The 23,630-nt window shown below is 39.6% G+C and overlaps 1 protein-coding gene across 7 annotated transcripts in view; it reads right to left on the bottom strand.

Annotated features, from left to right (window-relative positions):
* PIEZO2 (piezo type mechanosensitive ion channel component 2) overlaps nucleotides 1–23,630 on the bottom strand; it is a 501,115-nt gene that overhangs the window by 325,237 nt on the left and 152,248 nt on the right. For all 7 annotated transcript variants that reach the window (XM_073679027.1, XM_073679025.1, XM_073679031.1 and 4 more), the window contains exon 2: nucleotides 3,340–3,435. In XM_073679027.1, coding sequence (XP_073535128.1) covers nucleotides 3,340–3,435 — 96 coding nt within the window. The remainder of the gene's footprint in view (nucleotides 1–3,339; nucleotides 3,436–23,630) is intronic.

Genomic DNA, 23,630 nt, shown 5'->3' with positions numbered 1-23,630 from the left:
ATGAAAAAAAATAAAAATTACATTATTTCAATAAAAATTTTGTTTTAGCCTCAACATTTTCATTCTCACAACTTGTAATGAGAGAGAATGCACGAAAAAAAAGCACTTTCTACTGAACGTACTAATACTCCATATCCGGTCGGAATGTACTGTTTGAGCGCATGGCAGGGCATTGAAGGGAAGGAGCGCTATTTGAATTTTGGAGCATAATTTTGGCTAAAATAGATTGTGGATGCTTTGTCATATTTGCAGAGCTTCTGAGGTACCAAAACAGCAGAAACCACCCACAAGTGGGGGTGTACTGATTGGGGTGTACTGCCCTTTTTGGTCTCAAAGGTGATTCATTAAAGTTTATAACATTGAACATGAAAATGATGTTTTGTTCTGCAAAAATAATATTTTAGCCCTTTATGTTTCCATTTCACAGGGGTAGCAGGATAAATTGGACCACACAATTTATTTTGCAATTTGGTCTGAAACTATTGTTTGGGCACAGAAGGGAAAGTGCGCTAGTTGATGTTTGGAGTGACATTTTAGCAGGAATAGTTTTTGTACACCATGTCACATTTTCGTGCTCTCACAAGGTGCCAAACAACAGAAACCACCCAAAAGTGATAAAATTTTGCAAACTAAACCACTCGATAAATAAAGGTGACCTCTTTAGACCTACAGGTGCTTCTCAAAGGAGTATAAAATTGAGACACAAAATTGAAGCATTTAATTTGTCTACAAATATTTTGCTTTAATCCCAAATTTTTCTTTTTCACAAGGGGTAATAGGAGAAAATGGATCCAACTTTATGTAAAACAAATTCTTTCAAAATTGACAAAAGGCCATAAGTGGTCAATAACTTCTGTTTGAACACATGGCAGGGCTTGGAAGGGAACAAGTACTATCTGGTTTTGGAGTGCAAATTTGACTGTAATAACTTACAGGTGCCACTTGCATAGCCAACAAAGTGCCAGAACACTATTTTGAACCCATAGATGCTTTACAGAATTTTAGAATGCTAGGTCATGGAAACAAATAATTCCATTTTTTTTCCACTAAAAAATGTCCTCCATTTTTTAGTGGGTGTGCCACGTGTCAGAACCCTACGATATCATATTCATCACATATCAGACAGATATGTCAAAAATAGTTAGACTTGGAGAACCCTTTAGATTGAGTGTTGCTCTCTGCACGAATGCATACATGTTGATGATAACTGTGGTTCGGGCACCCTGCGGGACTCAGAAGTATCCATTTGGCCTTCCGAGCGTGGATTTTACTGAATAGGTTATTGGGAGCCAAGTCACATTTCCAGAGTATTTCAGCTACTAGTAGATGAAGAACTCCCGGCACTCACATATAATGTGAATCTTGATTCTTTTATTCAGACCCTGTATGAAGTGTATAAGTGTACATGTATAAGAGCTGTTGAAAGCTCGCGAGTAGCTGAAACATTCATAGAAGTTCTGAATAAAATAATCAAGATTCACGTTATATGTGAGTGTCGGGATTTCTTCACATATATGTAACTCATTTCTACGTGCACCACAAGGAGTAGAGTGCTGATCGCTAAATGGATTTTCAGCTATTAGTGACATGGAAAACCTCCATTTTTCCATTGACTGGTGACATGTCCGAGTAGGGGCTTGATTTTTGTAGGATGAGTTCAAATTTTTATTGGTGTCATTTTGGGGCTCATAACATTTTTTCATAGCTTTTTATTCAGATTTTTTGAAAACAGTAAGAACAAATAAACAGCAATTCAGGAATTGTCCTTATTTTTTTATGCAGAACAAAATACCCTGAAATCCAATGTCACTCTAAATCGATTAAAACAATTTTTGTTTTAAAGTGTATGTGTAATGAGGCTCTATCAGTGGTTGCCTGGCATCTCTAAATGGCTACCACAGACAGGCTTAGTGCAAGCCACTCCACTTACCAGATCCCAGGGGTTGCCCTGGCCTTCACATGTTCACCCATGTACAGGGAACTGGATGTAAACAGGGGTCCCTGGGCTGGGTCCATGGAATAAGCTGCTCTATGGTGGTGCAGGCTGCGAGGAGTGATCAAGTAGCAGGGTCAAAACCAAGAGGGCAGCAAAGGCCCAAAATTGTCAGGCAGGAGAAAACCATCAATAAAAAGTCGAGGTCAAAACAGGAAAACACAAATACTATGCAGGAGCAGAAACCACAGCCCTTAACCTGAGGCGCACAAAGCTACATCTGGCAGCTTTCCTAAGGTGTGGTGTTTTCCAATAGGCTGAAGCAAGGAGCTGATAACTCTAGCTGGACAGCACACACACCCATACTGTCAGACTCGACAGCACTGCATGTCCCAGCCACCCTAACCTTAGTGGCTGGACAGAGCCTACACCGACCAGAGCTTCTGTTCTGACATCTCTTCCATCACCAGCACCACAATGAATAAGGCAGTGCCTTGCGACAGAAGCAGACGGTGCAGGAGCAGGTTCTATTGGAGATGTGACAGTATATAGACAAGAGGGCATTCAAATTAACTGTATGTAAAGTGATGGAGACGTGATTATCAAACATTTATAATTTATCCTTACTGTGAAGAGGGAAGACAACAATCTAATGTATATGGGATACTTTGGCATTACTCATGATTTTGGCATACGAATTATAGGCTGTGACAACCTACAGGAAATTTTATTGACTTATTTTTTTATACTTTAGTGGTCCCCACTAGAGAGACAAAGCTTTGCTAATGAAAGCATGTGGAGATAATCTAGGCAGTTTACTTACATCTCTGGGTTCTCACTTTCATTCGGTATTCTTGCATTAATAAAGGCACCGACCACACTATTGCATCCACTTCACTCAGCTCCTCTGACTGGCAGTACCATACTATCTCCAGCTTACCATATTTATCCTTTCCCTGTTTGCCGCCAGTATATGTGCATTCAGATTTGGTCTGCTGTGCAGGGCTACAAAGAAAACTCAGCATAAGACCTTCTCTTCATAGCTGTTTGCTAGACCTGGTGCTAACTCACCAAGGTGACAGACAGCGACACGCCACACATCATGGGCCCGCGAGTCATATGTAGCTCCCAAATCACAGGTTGGGGATCGCTTTTTTGGCTGAATGTGCCTACTACTTGAAGTAGAATCCATTCAATAACAGTATAATATCTTCAAAAAAGAAAGGCATTGCTCTAATGAATCACGAGATAGTTGGCAGTTGTGGGTGTGCTGTACTTATCTGCACTATTAATACAGTATATAGCACAACTGCAATTAAATAAAATGAAGTAAATTATATTATCTAATAGTAATTTTAATGCCACATGCACATATTCTCAGGTAACATTGAAAAATAAAATCTTACCTTGCATTGTTATCTTGGTCGGTTCCGAAAATAAAGGAATAAGCAAGAGGTAAATGAGGTAGACAAATGATATTCCATTGTACCGGAACATGCATGCTGTGAAAGAGAAGGCAATTTGTGAGTAGCTGGTGTTGGCAGGTAAACTGTAACATTACATACCCTGCAAATTATTCTTTACATATGCAATAGCTGTTTATTTCCTGACATCTTGTCTATAGACATACTGTACATATATAGATAAGCATGCAGGTAAATGTACTTATCTATTCTTCATAGAAAAGGCTCACAATCAAATTCAAGCTTTATTCTTGTATTACAATGTAAGTTTGTTTTGCAATTGCCTTATAGTTTTCTATCTCTGCTAGTATTAATTGAATAGGAACCTTTGTTTTTATTTTGTTTAGGTTTTTTTTTAACCGAGTGTTTGCATTACTTTTTAGCTATTTTTAATCACAGGCACATAAACAATGAAAGTTTTCAGTCAATGACAATTAGACATATCCAAAATAGCGAGTAATCTATAAGTATATTAGAATACTGAGGAACTTCTCATTATAGAATGATAAATCTTTATTTCCTGAAACAGCTTGTAGACCTTCAATGCACAAGCAATGAGCACATATAGTATTTAATCTACAGACTTTGCTTTAGATGCTGAAATTGGAATTCCCCTTGAAAGGAGGCCACAGATATAACAATAATCATAAACATAATGATTCATATATTGGCTCTACTTTATGGAGATTTTCACTTTTGGTCAAAACGACTAAACAATGTATTTTACATATTTCTAATCCTACTGATTAAATGCTTCAATTATATACCGTATTTTTCGTATTATAAGACACACTTCTTTTACTCCAAATTTGGGAGGAAAATGGGGGTGCATTTTATAATCCGAAGTGAGTTTACCAGGGGACGGCTGAGGTGGAGAGGGGTCACATGAGGCAGGGTCGCTACTTTAGGAGGCCAGCGGTGGCGGCAGGAGCAGGGCGATGCTGCGGTCCCTGGATTTCCCTGCGGTGGGCTTCGGGCAGTGGCCGCCTCCGGTGGCGCATGCACAGATTGACATCTCAATCTGCACAAGCGCTGCCTCCGGCAAAAATTCCCGAAGCCCACCTCCGGAAAATCATTGCGAAAGGGTACTCCGCTCACCGGCGCCAAAATCTTATGAGAGCCCTGGGATCGCAGCATCGCCCCGCTCCTGCTGCCGGCCTCCTAAAGCAGTGCAGTGACCTCGCTCCACCGCAACCGCTCCATTGGTAAGCTACCGTTAAAACGGACTATAAGACGCACCATCATTTTATTTAAAAAAAAAAGGTTTCCTATTTTCCACCCCAAAATTTGGTGTGTGTCTTACAGTCCAAAGCATCTTATAATCCGCTAAATATGGTACTTGTTTTTTTTTAGAAAACATAAGAACAATTGCAACTGTGTACACAAATTTTCCTGTATTTTCAATATTTTACATTTCTTTTAAAGGCGTTGTCCCACAAAGAAATGTTTTTTTTCATTTGGAGTCATTAAAAAATTGTTCCTGAGTCTCATATTGATGTTATGCAGGCATTTTATGTGTCCACTACTGATAAATCCTGAGAGACCAATTGCCTCCAGAATTCACATAATTAGTAAATTGAGTCCACGTGTGTGAAATTTATTCTCAGTAAAACTACAGCTGTTATGTGAAGGCCTCAGAGCTTTGTTTGAGAACATTAGGGATCAAACAGGATAATGATAACCAAGGAACACACCAGACATGTCAGGGATAAAGTTGTCCAGAAGAGTAAAGCAGTAGTAGGTTATAAAAAATACCCAAAGCCCTGAACATCTCACGGATCACTATTCAATACATCATCAAAAAATGGAAGAAGTATGGCACAACTGCAAGCCTACCAAGTTCAAGGCCATCCACCTAAACTGACATCTCAAGCAAAGAGAGCACTAACTAAAGAAGCAGCCAAGAAGCCCATAGTCACTCTGGAGAAGCTTCAGAGATCAACAATTCATGTAAGAGAATCTGTCCACAGGACAACTGTTAGTCATATATTCACACAACAAAACTGACTTTTATGGAAGAGTGGCAAGAAGAAAGTCATTTTTGAAAGCAAGCCATAAGAAGTCCCGTTTGCAGTTTGCAAAAAGCCATGTAGCGGAAACACACCTAGCATGTGGAAGAAGGAGCTCTGGTCAGTTGAGACCAAAGTTGAACTTTTGGGCTAAATGCAAGACGCTATGTGTTGCAGGAAACTAACTCTGCACATCACACTGAAAACACCATCCCCACCGTCAAATATGGTGTAGTGGCATCATGCTGTGGGGAGGCTTTTCTTCAGCAGGGCCAGAGTTGATTGCAAAGATGGAAGGAGGTAAATACAGGGCAATCTTGGAGGAAAACCTGCTAGAGTCTGCAAAAGAGTTGAGACTGGGGCGTAGGTTCCCCTTCCAGCAGGACAACGACCCTAAATATACTGCCTGAGCTACAATGAAATGGTTTAGATCAAAACATATAGTCATAGTCCACATCTAAATCTCATTGAGAATCTGTGACAATACTTACAAATTGCTGTTCAGAGACACTGTCCATCCAATGTCACTGAGCTAGAGCTAATTTGCAAAGGAGAATGGGCAAAAATTTCAGCCTCTTGATGTGCAAAGCTGGTAGAGATGTACCCCAATAGACTTGCAGCAGTAATAGCTGATGATGGTGCCAGCTCTCCGTGTGAACAGATGCCATAATCGCAAAATACATGTATAGCAGTTTGTGGGAAGTCACCCTCTGCTGTGCCGTACATGTATGGCTGATGTTGGGTAGGGGTTAAAAAAAACTATGCCTGTCCTCTGACACATAATGCTTCAGCAGGTATCATTAACTAGCAGCAGCAAGTTCTTTCTTTGGTCTGCACTCTGCTGGCCCCAACGTGTCTCGGGAACTCTCTGGTGCCAAGCCCTTTAATGTATGCCCCTTTACCAGCAAAATATCAGCATATTGACTTGGCAAATCTTAGTGCATTTAAAGAAATAAATATTTAAAGACCAGATCAGTTCCCCTAACAATATTTTAGGAACGATACACATCTGTGATCCCTTTGCCTCTCCCCCAACAAAGTATTATCACATGAAACATTTGTTAACTCACTGAACTATTTCACTTTCAGAGTTGGTATTACATTAGTGTAAAGTGTTAACAAAATGTTTCTTTCATTTTGGCTTTAAATAAAATCTAAAGAGTAAAAGTCTTTTATACACAACAGGCATTCTAGCACCTTGAGTTGTAATCTTCTACAACAGGCCAAGGTTGCATCTGGCAAATACATGAATAGCCCCTGTGTTCTCCCAAACTTCATTTCACCTGATACCACGTGAGACTCAAGTCCATGGAGCATTGCGCCTGGCACATGAATTTACTTACATATAGCAGAGCTTTTGGTAGGGATACAAATGTTGCACTAACTTGCCTCTTTTCAGCTCAGAGAGCCTCATCAAGAAGGCAATAAAAGTTTAATATTTGATATAATGATTTCATGATTAGATACAGTAAACCAATATTTTCACAGCTCAACATTTCAGCAGAAATTGACATTACTGTGAAAAAAGTTAAAGGCCTTTAGTAAAACCTTTCAAATCCTTGCAGAACATAAACTAGGAAACATAAGAATGGACTATAATGATTTATGACCTGTCTACATTCATTTCTGCCCTTTCAGTTTGAGTAAATTAAATTGACATTAAAAACTTCTGTTGGGAGAGTGAACTGGCAAGATGACAGCTTAACAATCTGAGGTTAACATACATCAATCAACCTTAAATCATATCACAATATATTCTATACTAAAATAGGAACCACAGTATTCAGCAATGTTCCATGAGCAACTTAAGTGCATAGACGAGTCGTGCAGCATATTATTGGCTTACTCAATATATTTAGTAACTGTATAAAATCAATACATACTCTGGAACTTTCCTTTCCAATTCATTTGGAAGAGTTTGGGAGGACAGACGTATTCATAGACAGTACTTTTTTTATAAATTATATTGCATATGTCCAATATTCATCAATAATGTATAAATAATGAATCACAAATCCCTGTGGCGCAGGCCACTATTTAGTTACCCTCCAGAAAAAGCACACACACCAGGGCTTTTAACAAAATGTGTCATTATTTTACATTTAGATTTGGAGGCTCAACAAAATATGCAAATACATGGTAGCGTGAAAGCAGGAGATGCACTTCTCTCTTGTAAATACTTGTCTTGACAAAATGTGATCTAAGAACTTAACAAAGTATAGAAAATATGCTAATACTCCTGTATAAGTGCAAGCAGGGGGAACTCCCATCATTGTGTTTGCTTACGCAGATTTTTTTCACCTGTATATTTTACTTTGCTAGGCTGCACTTGTCAAGTCCACTCCTGCTCCTATTCCAAATTTGTAATATGATGGACACCAGTGGTGCCCAATGGACCCAACTGGCTATAGTGAGATTCACTGGATTTACATCCTTTTAAGAGACAAAATAGTGCACATTAAAGTCTAAGCAAGTGATGGTAAATTTTGTATTTTGCTTTGTACTTCTGGGAGTGATGACTGCCAACAACTTTATTTTGCTTTCCTCCTTTCTTTGTGAAATTCACCTGGATCCTTTCTAGATTGAGTAGATGTTGTAGCCCTTACCACCAAAAAGGAGTTTCAAGCTGTACACATATGATGGTATTGCAGTGACCATTGAGCATTAAGTTGCCTTGTTGCAGATAAACTCAGAAAATTAAATTTCCTGAAAAGTAGAGAAAGGTATTGCAGTGACCATTGAACATTAAGTTGTCTTGTTCCAGATAAACTCAGAAAATTAAATTTCCTGAAAAGTAGAGAAAATTCTTTGTAATCTTAAGACTCTCCTTCCTACCATAGTATTTTATTTTTGACTCTGTGATGCTAGCATTGATGTACCACTGTAAACTTTGTTATAGTCTATTGACTTCTAATCTGATTTTTTTGTCCAATAGTTATTTTTTACAAGATGTTCATATCTCTCCCCATTGGGACATTCCTAGTCTTGTATTCTCAGCCTACAGGATGGTACCATTTATGTTATTTGTAATGTTTACTTTCAAGTAAGGCAATATAACCCCTATCTTAACTTTCATTTTGACAGATCAATAATTGGTCGAACAAGTGCTCATATTTAAGTTCATTCCTAACTCTCAGCCTTTCTAAACAGAATGGCATACTCCTGATGAATAAACAAAATGTACAGATGCTTCTCACAAAATTAGAATACCATCAAAAAGTTAATTTATATCAGTTCTTCAACACAAAAAGTGAAATTCATTATATAGAGTCATTACAAACAGAGTGATCTATTTTAAGTGCTTATTTCTGTTAACGTTGATGATTATGGCTTACAGCCAATGAAAACACAAAAGTCATTATCTCAGTAAATTAGAATAATTAACAAAAAACACCTGCAAAGGCTTCCTATCACGGGTGTGTCAGAGGTGACAGACAGTCACCCTAAAGTGGTTTGCAGGAGATCTCCACGTTTGGCAATGCAGACGGCTGCCTAGATAGGAGGCTGTGTTTAGGACCCAACAACTACCTCCTTTAGTCTGGGTGTATATATACCTGGTATGTCTAGGTGGGCGTCGCCGGTTATACTCATATCTACTTGGAACTTGGCTGAAGCAGCATCACGTCCTCTCTGGAGTCTTGAGGCCGTGTGCCCTGTTGGAGTTCTTCTAAAGCTGAGTTGTTGTTCTCCTGTGTTGTCTTCCCCTTTTGTCTTTAGAGTACTAGTGGAGGTTGACTAGTGCTCATTTCCTTCCACCCCTAGCTATAGCCTTACACCAGGGATAGTAGGGCGAGGCACGTGATCGGCGACAGCTGCGGAGGCTGTATAGGGACATTAGGGGGAGACAGGGTGACGCTAGTCCAGATTAGGAGGTCACCTCTTTCCCCTTTCCCTCGTGTCTGGGCTCCCTTTCCCCTCTGTGTTGCACTCACACCTGGCGTGACACTTCCGAATCATTTAAAAAGGTCCCATAGTCTGTTTCAGCAGGCTCCACAATCATGGGGAAGACTGCTGACTTGACAGATGTCCAGAAGGCAGTCATTGACACACTCCAAAAGGAGGGTAAGCCACAAAAGGTCATTGCTAAAGAAGCCGGCTGTTCACAGAGTGCTGTATCCAAGCATATTAATGGAAAGTTGAGTGGAAGGAAAAAGTGTGGTAGAAAAAGGTGCGCAAGCAACCGGCATAACCGCAGCCCTGAAAGGATTGTTAAGAAAAGGTCATTCAAAAAATTGGGGGAGATTCACAAGGAGTGGACAGCTGCTGGAGTCATTGCTTCAAGAGCCATCACACACAGAGGTATCCAGGACATGGACTACAAGTGTCGCATTCCTTGTGTCAGGCCACTCATGACCAATAGACAACACCAGAAGAGTCTTACCTGGGCCAAGGAGAGAAAGACCTGGACTGTTGCTCAGTGGTTCAAAGTGTTGTTTCCGATGAAAGTAAATTTTGCATTTCATTTGGAAATCAAGGTCCCAGAGTCTGGATGAATAGTGGAGAGGCACACAATCCAAGCTGCTTGAGGGCTAGTGTGCTGGTGTAGGTCCACTGTGCTTTATCAAGACCAAAGTCAGCGTAGCCGTCTCCCAGGAAATTTTAGAGCACTTCATGCTTCCCTCTGCCGACAAGCTTTTTGGAGATGGAAATTTCATTCTCCAGCAGGACATGGCACCTGTCCACACTGCCAAAAGTACCAATAGCTGGTTTACAAACAACAGTATCACTGTGCTTGAATGGCTAGCAAACTCACCTGACCTTAACCCCATAGAGAATCTATGGAGTATTGTCAAGAGGAAGATGAGAGACACCAGACCCAACAATGCAGACGAGCTGAAGGCTGCTATCAAAGCAACCTGGGCTTCCATAACACCTCAGCAGGGCCACAGGCTGATTGCCTCCATGCCACGCCGCATTGATGCAGTAATTGATGCAAAAGGAGCCCGACCAAGTACTGAGTGCATTTACTGAACATACATTTCAGTAGGTCAATATTTCGGATTTTAAAAACATTTTTCAAGCTGGTGTTATAAAGTATTCTAATTTAATTAGTATTCTAAATTAATGATATAATAACTTTTGTGTTTTCATTGGCTGTAGGCCATAATCATCAACATTAACAGAAATAAATACTTGAAATAGATCACTCTGTTTGTAATGACTCTATATAATATATGAGTTTCACTTTTTGTATTGAAGAACTGAAATAAATTAACTTTTTGATGATATTCTAATTTTGTGAGAAGCACCTGTACATTCATCGAGTGTGATGAATTTTAAAGTGAACCTGACAGTTCTCCCATGTCCTCCAAATCACAAGCATATGTACATTCATATATAAATGGCCTGTCTAACAATCTAACAAGCCCTTTTTACTGTATAAAGCATTAACATGTGTACGCGTGTCAAAAATAAAAATTATTAAATTCCATTTCAATATGCAATTAATTTTTAGAATAGTTGATGGGGCATTGGTTTCCCCAGACTAGTCGTCCCACCCACTATGTTATCAACTTCAAAGGTGCACTGCGCATGTCCGGAAACAAAGACGTCTGATGTCCACGGAAGAACCGAATATCAGTTGCTAACTCAGCGAAAGACATCTCTGTAAGCTCTCTTCTTCTGATGTCTGGCTTCTTCTTTGCCCTCCGGACATGTGCAGTGCGCCTCTGAAGCCTGGAAGCGCTCACTCAGCTTCAGAGCCACACTGACAAAGTCGTGCGCATTAGCGAGATTTGCAGAGACGGTGATTACACTGGCTTTTGTAAGTCATATCATCATGCTCATAGGGGCGTGTTAACATAGTGAGTGGGACAACTAGTCTGGGGATATTAACGCCCCATATACTAGTCGTTCAGATATTCTGTGCGCACAGAACAATTTTATTTACAATCTTTTTATGTGCATAGAACGTTTGATGACCTGTGTAAACAGGCTAGTAAACGACCGCCAATCCACTTACATATAACCAATTGGCTATACAGTGGTTGACTTGTGTAAATGGGTAATTAGTATTACTGTTACATCCCTGCTTGTTACCATTTCAGCTGAACCAGGTGTGTTTACATGAAAAACTAAAAATGAAACATTTTTGATAAATTTCAGCTGGGCTGGAAATATTCTTATTTTGTAAATGTACATGCAAATACAATAAAAAATCAATATTGTCGCACACAAAAGAAATAACGTTTTCAGGAAAAAAAAGAATAAAATGCAGCAAAAGGAAAAGTTAAACTGAAGTTTCAAGGACTGGAAGTGCTGGAACAGCTAAAGAAATACTGCAAAGTAAATAGATGGGGATTTTTGTCCCATTCAAGTCAATAAAGTTATTCACAGCTGGTTGAGCAACTAAAATACTTCCTGCTGTTCTAGGCAATCATAGAAATAAAGTGTAAAATTTACACAGCTCCAAAGCCGTCCTTCCTCTGACAGTATGATTTATGCTTCTTCAAAAATGAAAGGTTACCAAGCGATGGTGCCATTGAAATTTTAACATACCATGCAGTAATTATATTACATGGACCAAAGAACTAGGATAAGTTTCTGTAGCACAAAGCTGTCAAGTCAGTTGTATTTTCAGTATTATATATATTTTTTCAAAACCAGCAATAAATCCAAACCAAAGAAGTAATAGCCTTCCTTGTGTAGTCCTACTCTGTTTAGAATTCACTCATGGTCTTAGTTTGAAAAAATCAAATCAAGACCAAAACTGCACTATGTGAATGAAGCCATAAAGAAGTAACACAGCCTTTTTTATTTCTATCCCTACACCCCCACCCACTTAACTATCAATCTCTGCACTTCTTTTACTCTGTTGATTCACATATTTCATCCTGATTTTTATCTATCAACCCCCCCCTGATATATCAGCACATCACATCATCTAGAGCCAGTACAATGTCTGCCTCCTCTGGTAACACTGTGTATCCTCTCCTTTATATTCTCCTGAAGTAATTAATTTATAAGTATGAAGTGAAGGAGGCTAAATTGTGATTTATTTTATTATAACTGTGTGACAGGGTCTGTGCAGTTAACAGTCACTGTGATAGGAGTCTCAGCCAACCCCTCCCCTATGAAGAGCTTCAGTGGTACAGTCAATGCAATTTCATCATAAAGGGACTTTGACTGAGATTATGACTCCCATTAGAGAACAAAGTCATGTAATTTCCATGGGGTCACAATTAGATCACATGATCTAACTGATAAGAAGTAGACCATGAATAGAAGAGAACACCTATAAAAGTTAATACTGGCAAAATTCTATATATTGGGGGACTAGTAACTGGATGATTTAAAAAAAAATCACTAGAGTGCTAATGCTTATGAATGTTTGTTCAAGATGTAACATGAACACATATTTACTCCATTGTTGATTGTAGATTCTTATTTATTATTTATAATTTTTCTAATAAAATTAATTAGTGAATATTCCTTCTGGCAATTCTAGTTCTTTAGTACAATTTGCCACACACATATTAAATGTGTACATCTATAGCTTAATACATTCGGATCTGCAATTTATATGCCGCTGGCTGCTCACCTCTTATATAGCCACATAAATGTACTATTGATCCTGTCATGACCTCAACAAAACAAAGCTGCAAAGAGAATCTAAGGACAGAAGTACAAAAATTATTTTACAGACGCTCTTTTAATGTTTTTGTATAAAAGAATTTTAACTCTCCTAAGGCTATGGATAGTTTTATAAAAACAAACTGTTATTTACTCACCTTCCCCAGGTCTAGCGCTGAGTCTCCGCCACTGTTTCTGATGTCTGTTATTGGCAGCAGCGATGACAATGTAACGTGACAGCATTGCAGCCAATCAGTGAACTTAGCGGCTATGCCGGAGTACACAACCTGAGTTGTTCAGAGCCGCTGAGCTCACTTATTGCAGTGTTGTAAGGAGATGGACATATTGCTCACATTCCCCTTTGAAAAACAATTGTAATGTTGAATTGTGCAATGTGAACCGTGGCATGCGTTAATGGCGTTAATGTTGTATGTTGCCTGATGGTAGGGAGAGCTAGGGTTAACAGTTGGGGCTAGCTCAGATTGGGAGGGAGTAAAGCTGAATGGACAGAGACAGTTCCCTGTCAGGACATCAGATAGGGCCCAGTGTGTGTGTAGAAAGCAGACCTAAGGTCTGGGCAGTGAGCAGTGCTGCATGTTGTGGGTGTCTCTAACATGAGAGGAGACCGTGACAGAGGATAGAGAGATCCTAGTGGAAAGAAGCAGAGAAGTGTATGGTGCAGAGTTTATAACTTGGAGAGGTATTGACGCAAGACGGGACAGAGTACTTGAGATGAAGAGAGTGCTCCGGGTGGGAGTTCCAGAGCGTCAGTAGAAGAGAAGTTAAGTACCGGTCACACTGGCAACATAGTTCCCTAGAGGGGAAGCAAGACATGGAACCGAAGGTTGAGAATAGAACTCTTACTAACTGGACTGTATTACTGAGCTGGGTTATGGTGAAGTAGAAACAGCGAAGATAGTAAAACAAATGAGTAAAGAGAAAGGAATAGAAATTGTGTGTGAAAAAAAATGCTCTGTATTGTGAAGTGAACGTTCATAAAGATGTGTGCCTACCTCCTTTATATAATTCCCATCAAGTTATCGTTAAGTAAAGAGTTTATTTTGGACTAGTGGTCTCCCTCATTGAAGTACTCAACATCTGGTCCTGGCCAACCAAAGTCATCGGTAACATGTGGCCTGCAAGGCTGTAGTGCCCCCATAGCACAAGTCCACATAATAAGCCAGGACCCCCACTTTTGTGTAACGCGCCGGGGTGTGAGAGACAAGCACCTCACCCATGGCTACCGCCCCGCGCCACGTTACACTGCTGTTGATGTGACATCAGCGCTGCACACAATAACAGACACAGAGAGCAATGGCAGAATCTCATTGTTGGACCCAGAGAGGGTGAGTAAAGCACAGTTTGTTTGTTTTAAAAGACAATCTACAGCCAGGGAAGAGGGAGTTTCTGACCAAAAATCCCAGTTACAATTGTTTCATACAAAATGGGGACAGGAGTGATTTACAATGTTATTACTAGCACAGTTGCATACAAAAAAAAAATAAAAATTTTTAAAAGGAAGAAAAACTTTATGAAAAAAGAAAAATATTATGTACAGCATTCAGCAGGAATCTACTCTAGCATATTTATGAGAAAAATGTTGCTGTTTTAAGGGTTGTCACTGTCAGAAAAAAATTATTTGTCAGAAAACTTCCCAAATGACAAATTGATCAAGCAGTGCTCTTCAGCAATCTGCAGGAAACTTGGCAGCAAGTGTGCAATTCTCCTGTAGCACTAAAGCATTGTATGTTTTCTATTAAATTCTCTAGAGCAAGTGATGCTCACCATTCTTCCCCCTTTGTATACCTGTTAGAGGTCATGAATGAGATACTCCGATAGATAAATAGATAGATACTACATCCAGCTCCTAATAGATTATAACTGTTATTACTGTGTCATCCAAGGGAGGTATTGAAATTATTTTTTTAATTTATTCTTTGTGCTCATTTCAGTGATAAATGCCTTCCCCCTACCAGTAAATTATACAGAAAAAATGTTCTTCATAATGGCCACAAGATCTATTGATGTGGCTTCTTCTTATAAGGTCTGCAAATAATTATTCTTGCTCAGTACAACACTTTAAGGCTATGTGCCCAAGATGCAGAAATGCTCATCTGCATGAGGCCTTTCAGTATTATAGTAGCAAAAACTCAAGAAAGAAATGAAGTCGCTCATCATGACCAAAAAAAAGTTTGTTTTATCTTCTAATGGGAAAGTAAAATTATACCTGGGGAGTGCCGTTGATATGGGAAACATTATAGTATTAAATTGGTTGTCCGTTACACTTATTAAGAGCAAAAAATAAGTTCTTGACAGTGCTGGCAATTTATGCTACTCTTACTTCCAAGCCACAGTCAGCTGTATTGGCTGAAGGGTATATAAAATGACCGCATACATTTTAAAGAGCAGTAGTCCCTTAGTACTACTTATAAGGCAGCAGAATAACTGGGAGCCCTTTGCCAGAAGCTGACACCATGTCCACTAGAGTCAGCATGATGTCAGCCGTTGATTAAATCTAAGTCATCCACTAAGACATATTACTGGCACACATACATATGCCGCTCACTACCATGATCTATGTTAAAAACAATAGGTTCATATGAATCCCTAGCGTGTGCTACAGCCAAGAATATTACAGGATTATATTTGTATATTGGAAAGCTCTTTGCGTTTAGATCAAAGATTCATAGTACAAAAACTTAGGATAAGGAAATTCATAAGACTTCTTTAAGGAGCTGATGTAAGAAGGTGCAAATAAAAACAGTTATATACAGAAGTGGATAGTCTCAATACTTCTAGGAAGTTGGAACTAATTTAACTGTATTGATAAAATGATGGTCACTACACATTTTATGAGCAATCACTCCACTCATCAGGGTTCATGACCCTAGGAGCAATTTAATGATCCATCTCCTCAAATGCTTGCACATAATTGCTTGCAATCCACTAACATATGGGAAATTCTGTATCAAGTCCTTTCTTTGGTTGCCAGCAGTCGGATATTCAGAGGCAATCCTTAGTTGCAAACTACACATTCTGGAGATTAGATATTATCCAGGTACATTTATTTTAGTATAAAACTGATATATAACGTGTAAAGCTTAAGTTTATACAGTTATTTACATTGTTAAGATTTTCCATTTTGTGCATTTTGAGTTGTGTCACATTCTGTTCCCATCTCATATTTTATTTGAAATAATTTCTTAAGACTACAATTCTACGATGCATGACCGTTGTTGTAATAGCAATGATTACAATGCCAATTGGTGATTGACGGGCTGTTGTGCTTCTTCGTGTATAGAAAGAAATCCATCAGTTACTGATGAGCGGAGAGAGCAAGACATGGAAAGGTGGGAGGAGTACTCATCTAAAAAGAACAGTTGACTGAGTCCACTATATTCTTTCTTCAGCTCTATTAGCCAAGTATCACAATTTTTGCTTTAGAAAATAGAATTTTCAATTTGCACTAACAGTATAGCAAAGCTGTCCCCATACTATATTACCCTAAAATAAGGCAGCCCAACTTGGTGACATCTATTTAAGATGTGTATCCTACTGATGAGTAAATCAATTCGATGAGTCAAAGTTTATGAGATGAGCAGGTCCTGGCGAATTCAAAGATCTTGCAATTTGATTTGTATGAATGGCCAAAGAACGCCAGCTGACAATTTACACATTGCAGAAGATTGAATCAACCACAGAATGCTGACCTGACCTCAGACCGGATCATGCAGGCTGCCCCATAATGCCTTGAAGCTATCATATCACGTTATAACACAGCCAATCAGGAGGCAATATTAGCCTGTATATTAGCTTTGGCAGAAAAAGCAACAGCAATTCTAGCTTGATTTAGAATGGTGACAGAACTTCAAAGCTCACAGCTCAGCAGTAGAGATAAGAAGAGAAAGCCCTAAAGAATTGGACAAATACTCAAGAAAGTAATGTGTTTAACAAATGCAGCAGTGAAGAAAATGAGTGTAGCAGTCTGTCAAAAATGCAGAGATTCAATAATACAGTCGCATGTAAAAGTTTAGGCACCCCTGGTCTATATTACTGTTATTGTGAACAGTTAAGCAACTTGAAGATTAAATGATCTCTAAGGCTATGTGCACACGATGCAGAAATGCTCAGGATTTTTTCCTGAGCGTTTCTGCATCTCCCTGGCAGAAAAAAACGCATGCGGATTGTACATGCGTTTTCCTGCCAGGGACATGCGGAAATGAAGCGGTCCCACTGACATTTCCGCATGCAGATTGACAAGCGCTTCCCAAGCAATTAGCATCACTTGGAAAGTGCTTGTGACAACTAGGTCACACTATATAAATCCATGGAAACTGCATGGATTTATATAGTGTGACCCGAGAGAGTGGTAAAAATAAAAAAATGTATACTTACCCTCTGATGGCCCCCGGTGTCCCGCTCACTCCCTTCTCCCTCGCCGGCAACAGTGAATTGAAAGACCTGCCGACGTCAGCGGCACGTGACCCGTCACATGACTCTGACGTCAGCGCAGGTCCTTCAACTCACTGCAAAGTGCCGGGAACCAAGTAGGAGCGGTGCGCGGGCCGACAGAAGGTAAGTATACATTTATTTTTTATTTTATTCTTGTTTTTACAGCTTTTTCATGGTACCTGGGTGTGGAGGAGAGTCTCATCTTCTCCACACTCGGGTACCATCCGCACATTAGAACACGCCAATAACGCAAGTACAAATGCAGTCTTGCGGTATTGGCGTGTTCTAATGCAAGTCAATGGCGGCGAAAACGCCGCGTTTCCGCAAAATTAATGGACATGCTGCGGATTTTTGAGCACAGCATAAACGCTGTGGAAAAATCCGCAGCAAGGACACAGCACATGCGGATTTCCATTGGGGAACATTGCTGCCCTTCTACCATGTGTTTTTAATGCGTTTCCGCAGCTGCAAAAAACGCCACAGAAACGAATTAAAAATGCATCGTGTGCACACAGCCTTAAAGGCCTAAATTTGAAAATGACACATTTCCTTTGTATTTTAGGCAAAAAATAAATATTTTCATCTTTTACATTTTCAAAATTACAAAAAGGAAAGTGGGCCGATGCAAAAGTTTGGCCACCCTTGGAAATTTGTGTGCTGAGATAACTTTGATCAAGGTTTCAGACCTTAGTTAGCCTGTTAGGGTTATGGCTTGTTCACTATCATCATTAGGAAAGTCCCACACTTTTATGTGCCACTGTAAAGGGAGATGGATAGGAGAGGTACTAGCGGCATTGCTGATTTTTTGTTTTTTATTTTTAGATTCCGTCTCTCACAGTTGAATTGTACCTATGATAAAAATTACAGACCTCTCCATTCATTTGTCAAATTTTCTATAATACTTAGAGGGAGTTATAAAATATATTGCACATCATTTACAGTTGAATCTCACTAAATTAGAATATCATCAAAAAGTTAATTTATTTCAGTTCTTCAATATAAAAAGTGAAACTCCTATATTATAAAGAGTCATTACAAACAGAGGGAACTATTTCAAGTGTTAATTTCTGTTAATGTTGATGATTATGGCTTACAGCCAATGAAAACACAAAGGTCATTATCTCAGTAAATTAAAATAATTAACAAAAAACACCTGCAGAGGCCTCCTAAGCATTTAAAAAGGTCCCTTAGTCTGTTTCAGTAGGCTCCACAATCATGGGGAAGACTGCTGACTTGACAGATGTCCAGAAGGCAGTCATTGACACATCCACAAGTGCCTAGAGTTCCAATTTTCATTTGGAAATCAAGCTCCCAGAGTCTGGAGGAAGAGTGGAGAGGCCACAATCCAAGCTGCTTGAGGTCTACTGTGAAGTTTCCGCAATCAGTGATGGTTTGGGGAGCCATGTCATCTGCTGGTGTAGGTCCACTGTGTTTTTTCAAGACCAAAGTCAGCGCAGTCATCTACCAGGAAATTTTAGAACACTTCATGCTTCACTCTGCCGACAAGCTTTTTGGAGATGGAAATTTCATTCTCCAGCAGGACTTGGCACCTGTCCACACTGCCAAAAGTACCAATACCTGGTTTAAAAACAACAGTATCACTGTGCTTGATAGGCCAGCAAACTCGCCTGACCTTAACCCCATACAGAATCTATGGGTATTGTCAAGAGGAAGATGAGAGACACCAGACCCAACAATGCAGATGAGCTGAAGGCTGCTATCAAAGCAACCTGGGCTTCCATAACACCTCAGCAGTGCCACAGGCTGATCGCCTCCATGCCACGCCACATTGATGCAGTAATTGATGCAAAAGGAGCCCCGACCAAGTATTGAGTGCATTTACTGAACATACATTTCAGGAGGCCAACATTTCAGATTTTAAAATCATTTTTCAAGCTGTTGTTATAAAGTATTCTAATTTACTGAGATAATGACTTTTGTGTTTTCATTGGCTGTAAGCCATAATCAACATTAACAGAAATAAACACTTGAAATAGATCACTCTGTTTGTAAAGACTCTATATAATATATGAGTTTCACTTTTTGTATTGAAGAACTAAAATAAATTAACTTTTTAATGATATTCTAATTTAGTGAGATGCACCTGTATGTCAGTAGTATGATGCTACCTTTGACAGTGACATCATTTGAGTTACTGTTCTGCAAAAAACAGTCTGTCTGATAAGAACTAAAAATGCATGATTTTTGACTGAGTGTAGTTGGATACAGTCCTTGCAGACCTCAGAGTGTTACATGTGTTTTTTTCAGGGCAATTGCAAGCTTTTAAATATTGTGATTCGTGGTGAATAGGTGAGCTGTACATGGAATCTTTTAGAAACATTTGACAAACCCGATGAATTTGAATTTCATAAAATTGTGATAATTTCTAATCTATACACATACATTTGGGGACAGAGTCTGAAGACGGAAAAACTGATGACAAATTCAGGATACAAAGCATATAATGGACAGAAATTGTGTTATTCTTCATGAACATATATAGCAGCCTATTCTGAAAAGTTACTTGCAAGCTTAGTTACTAGAACTGATGTGAATTGATTCACATGACCCAGTCTATGAGCCATGTCAGTCATATGTGGCCGCTGGACTGGATTCCTGAAAAACGCCCCCTACCTACTGGCAATCGCAGCTCTTCATTTGATTAGCCAACCTGGCATAACATCATTGTTATGGTGTGATAAATATGTGATGTTGTGTTAGGCTGGCTAATCAAAAGAAGAGGAATATATGCTATCAGGTAAAAGGCGGTTCTCGGGGTTACCATTCACCAGCCACAGATTATTGAAATGGCTGCTGGACCGGATCCTACAAATCGATTTGCATCAACTCGAATAGTTATGCTTTAAGAGTTGGTGGCAGTAGTTTCCTATCTTTCAGAAAGTTGGCCCAGTCTGTAGTTACTCAAAATTACAGATATATTTTAATGTTGAAGATTTCTGTTTGATCCCAAGTATATCTAGAAGAATTAATGCTGTTTTGAAGGCAAAAAGTGGTCACACCAAATATTGGTATGATTTCGATTTTTCTTTTGTTCATTCACTTTTCATTATGTTAATTGATAAAAATAAACTATTAGCACTTCTATTTTTGAAAGCATTGCCTAAAAAACTTTTGTACAATAATGTATATTTAATTGTAAGAACACATCAAGAACTCTATGTTAACTGATAGGGCTATTCTTAAACAAAGTGTGGCCTTAGACAAAAAGTGGGACCTCAATCTTGAAATACTTTATAAACAACACAGTCACAATCAGTGAATTCAAAACTTAAAACAAAAATGAAGCAGTCACAGAGGGAATACTTGAGTTGAGAAAATCTTCAGCTGCTCCTGATAGTGACCTCTCTGCTGTGTGCTACTACCAGAAATTACAGTAGCACAGAGGTGATCCAGTAGCTATGATGGACGCTGCAAATAGAAACAGCTGCAGAGTGTTCTTGCTCCTGTATCCCCTCTGATACTGCTTTTGCATGATGCTTGCGGTGTCTGCACAATTTACATGATCTTTTGTGCTACTATCATAAGTTAGCACAGAGGGAATTTAGAAACTTGTACATATGCCACACATTGAGATGCATGTTGATAGTGGAGCAGGAACAGAAGCAGCCAAGGTACCGTGATCATTTGATCTTTGTCACTGTCAGGCTGAGTTCCCACTATGCGTTTTTTCAAGCGTTTTTGCCGTGGAATTTCCGCAGCGAAAACGCTTAAAAAACACTTGGTAATACGTGCCCCATGGTCCCCAATGATAATCTGCATGGGCTGTGCACATGCTGCGGAAATTTCCGCTGTGGATTATCATTGCAGAAAAATATGCAGCATGTCCATTAATTTTGCGGACACGCAGCGTAATTGCCGCCATTGACTTGCATTGAATCGCTTAATATCCGCATGAGTACATGTGCACATGCGGATATTAAGCGATTCAATGTGTGGATGGTACCCGGGTCTGGAGAAGAGGAGACTCTCATCCAGACACGGGTATCATAGAACCTGTAAAAAAAAGAATTTAAAATAAAAAATATACATTATACTCACCTTCCGATGTCCCCCGGTCTCCTGTATGATGCGTCCTGGCTCCCCGGCGGCTCGCGATGGTGTAAAAGGACCTTCCATGACGTCATTTAGTCATGTGACAGGTCATGCGACCGTCGGCGGCAGCGGTCGCGTGACCTGTCACATGACTAAATGACGTCATGAAAGGTCGTTTTACACCACCGCAAGCCGTACAAGAGACCGGACGCACTGCAGAAAAGACCGGGAGCCATCAGAAGGTGAGTATAATAGTTTTTATTTTTTTATTTTTTACCATTTATATTCTTTTTTTTTTACTATTAACTTGGTCACACTATATAAATCCATGCCGGTTGCATGGATTTATATAGTGTGACAAAGTTGTCAAGCACTTTTCTAAGTGATGCTAAAATATCTTGGAAAAGAGCTTGATAACCCACATGCAGAAATGCATGCAAAAACGTTTGACAAACGCTTCTACCTGGCAGGAAAAATGCATGTAAAATGCGCATGCGTTTTTCCTGCAAGGGAGATGAGGAAAACATCTGCAGCATTTCTACATCGTGGGCACTTAGCCTCAGACTCAGGTTCATGCCCCTTTGACATTGTGTAGATTAATATTTGCTTATTTATTAATTCTATTAGATGCTACAAGTTAATAAATTGAATAACATGTGAAAGAGGGTACTATCAGAAAAAAAATAGCTGGTATCAGGGCTGAGGAATGTAATCAGACATCCTAGCAGTATAAAATCTTAGGGATGTCCCCACAGTCTCCAACATCCATTGTAATTGCTCCCACAGACTCACCTCACCACACAGTATGATACCCCCATAGTAGCCACCGCACAGTATGATGCCCCTACAAGTACTAAGTAATAGTAAAAAAACAAACAATAAAACCTCACCTAGCCCCATTTCCCCATAAGTCTGTGGAGCAGGTAGACTCAGGCTCCACTTGTGCAATGTGCTGATGTCATCATACCTGCTGCACTGAGACTCAAACAGACAAACTTAATGTCGCACCCCCACCAATCAGATATTGAGGGCTTATTCTAAGGATAAGTCATTGTGATGCCACCGCGTTTATTCTTAATTATGCCATACATATTATTCAGTAGGACCAGGGACATGAGCTATTGTTCTTATGAGCCTGAACATAAGAAGGTTAATTGAACAATCATGTTTGTTCATTTATGTTGATGTGATGTGATGTTCATGTGATGTTTGTTCATTTGGTGAATGCCTGCTGACTACTTATTGTATCAGTTCTGCAAACATTGAAGGACAAAACATGCAGGTTAATTGAATACTCGAACAATGAGAGATGACTTCCTCCCACCTCCACCCAAAGATGTGGTTAATGACCTGAAGGACAGCTGTGGGTATAAAAGCGACCTTTCTCCTTCTACAGGGAGACTCTAGAACACAGCAGCCAAGGCACCATGGCTCCAACTGGAGGAATTCAGATCTAATCCACTGCCCATCACTGAACCTACGGAGACGTTTGGAGAACCCAGGTTGGGATAATCAGGTCACCTAGTCACATACCTTAATGGACTCTGTCAGCTTCCTAAGCTTTCTGCCAACTCCTCTCTGTGAGTGCCCACCAACAGCATTGTGCTACTGGTTGGGGTAGTTGGCCCTGAAAGCTCCAAAGTCACAGATGTTCTAATTCCGGGCAAGCCAGCGGAAGGGTGAGACTCTGTCATTTGCACCATCATATGTACTTGCTGGGACTGTACTATATGTTATTGACAGTCGGTGATCCAATAAAATATCACCCAATTGTGTTGTTACCCTCACCCTTTGTTGTCTGAGTAGTATTCTGCCCACGGGGAAGGAGAACGGACATTCAGTGGGATGAGCCCTGGTCCATGCAGTCCTTCTAAAGACAGCCAGGCCAGCGGACGAGAGCACCCACTGACCCTCGTGTCTCCACAGCCATCAATAAAAAAGTAGTAGCCAATCTCTTTAATCTGAAAAGCTACTTGAAAGTATAGTTCCCCTTTAAATAAAATAATCATTTTTATCCAAAATAATTAAAATAAATGTCCCAAACATGTATCTATATCACCACAGTAAAGATTATCTTTATTCTTTATCATAACCAATCAGAATATAAATCTACTATGGATATGACTTTATTGGCATTCAACCTATTCC

Source organism: Phyllobates terribilis, unplaced genomic scaffold, assembly GCF_046119375.1.
Source record: "Phyllobates terribilis strain yellow unplaced genomic scaffold, ASM4611937v1 Scaffold_4__5_contigs__length_816908805, whole genome shotgun sequence".
Taxonomy (NCBI): Eukaryota; Metazoa; Chordata; class Amphibia; order Anura; family Dendrobatidae; genus Phyllobates; species Phyllobates terribilis.
The sequence above is the reverse complement of the archived record's forward strand: the minus strand, read 5'-3'. Positions and strand labels throughout refer to the sequence as shown.